The sequence below is a fragment of the Asterias rubens genome, chromosome 3 (genome assembly GCF_902459465.1).
Source record: "Asterias rubens chromosome 3, eAstRub1.3, whole genome shotgun sequence".
Lineage (NCBI taxonomy): Eukaryota > Metazoa > Echinodermata > Asteroidea > Forcipulatida > Asteriidae > Asterias > Asterias rubens.
In genome coordinates, this window is record NC_047064.1 from 9753974 (window position 1) to 9755475 (window position 1502).

General features: G+C 43.1%; 1 protein-coding gene across 1 annotated transcript in view; it reads left to right on the plus strand.

Annotated features, from left to right (window-relative positions):
* Positions 1 to 628: 628 nt before the first annotated feature.
* LOC117288050 (sodium-coupled monocarboxylate transporter 1-like) overlaps positions 629 to 1502 on the plus strand; it is a 16469-nt gene continuing 15595 nt past the window's right edge. Inside the window, exon 1 of the mRNA XM_033768732.1 lies at positions 629 to 985. Within this exon, the coding sequence (XP_033624623.1) occupies positions 629 to 985 (357 nt within the window). The remainder of the gene's footprint in view (positions 986 to 1502) is intronic.

The following is a 1502-nucleotide window of genomic DNA, read 5'->3' on the forward strand; positions in this document are numbered from 1 at the left end:
CCAGCACTGGCCTACTAAAGGTTCATCATTTTGCCGAATTGGTGTGCCTTCACAAATCAACACTATGAAAAAAAGTAAAAAAACTACAGTCATGCCAATTGGTACCATCATTGCCAAGTACATATCCTTCCCCAAAATCTCAACTCCGGGAATAAACACCAAAATACTATGCTCCGTGTAGTTGGAGCCCGCTACGAAACAGAGAGTGAGTATAGGGAAGGTGACGTTTTGCAACTCATGCAACATAATCTTGTGCATGCTGAACATTATCAAAAGACAAATGAATAATATTCCATACTGATTTCAAATACACTTTCCAATCCAATTCTACAAAATGATTATTCCGATTACCACCCTCACCCCAACATGACATTTAGCCACATTTGTATAATACTAGAATATTATCCTCATCTAGCGTGGTGCCGCGCGAAGCGCGGCATCCCGCTAGTGTATATTATTAGAATTTAGCCTATCTGTTGGAACTGCAATCAAACTCCACTAAGGGATTGCAGGCACATGGTGGCTAGAGAACAAATCCCCTTAGTGTTGAACCTGTCGAGTGTCACAGTGCGTTTAATTCTTGAATTTCCTCCTGCGTGACTACAAAACTTAACACTTAATTTCCACAATGGAGGCTCTCGACAAGCCAGCTTCTTCGTATTTCCAGGCTGCCGACTACATCATTTTCGGCTCGATGATGTTGATTTCATTAGCAATCGGGTTGTACTACGGCTGCAGCGGTGGGCGTCAGCGTACCTCTACCGAGTACGTTCTAGCCGACCGTAGCATGACATTCTTCCCGGTCACACTTTCCCTGCTCTCAAGCTTCTTCTCGGGAATCTCGATGCAGGGGATCCCGGCCGATGTCTACTATCACGGCCCAGTGGTCATCTGGCGTGCCATTCCCCTGACAATTGGTGGGATACTGGCCATTGCATTCTATCTGCCGTTGTACTATAGCCTTGGATTGACTTCTGTATATGAGGCAAGTTTTCCTCAAATTACACTCTGAGAACACCGGGGTCTGAGTTGACCCGGACGGGTTTCCGGGTCTGTCTGACCTGGAAAGTGGTTAATGGTCGAATTCTGCGTGATATTGACAATTTCTGGGTAATTTTGACACAGATTTTGGGTCATTCAGATCAAGAAACGGGTCAGGCCCCACTGCACCCAGATCGGGTCAATCTGACCCGGAAGTATTATTCCTGTAAATGAGATTTTCTCAACATAAAATAACAAGCCTGTAAAAATCATGAGCTCAATTGGTCGTCGAAGTTGCGAGATATAAAAAATGAAAGAAAAAAACACACACTTGTAACACGAAGTTGTTTGCTTTCAGATGCTTGATTTCGAGACCTCAAATTATAAATCTGAGGTCTCGAAATCAAATTCGTTGAAAATTACTTCCTTCTCGAAAACTACTTTAATTCAGAAGGAGCCGTTTCTCACAATGTTTTTTTACCATCAACCTCTCCCAATTATTCGTGAGGTTTTATGATAAT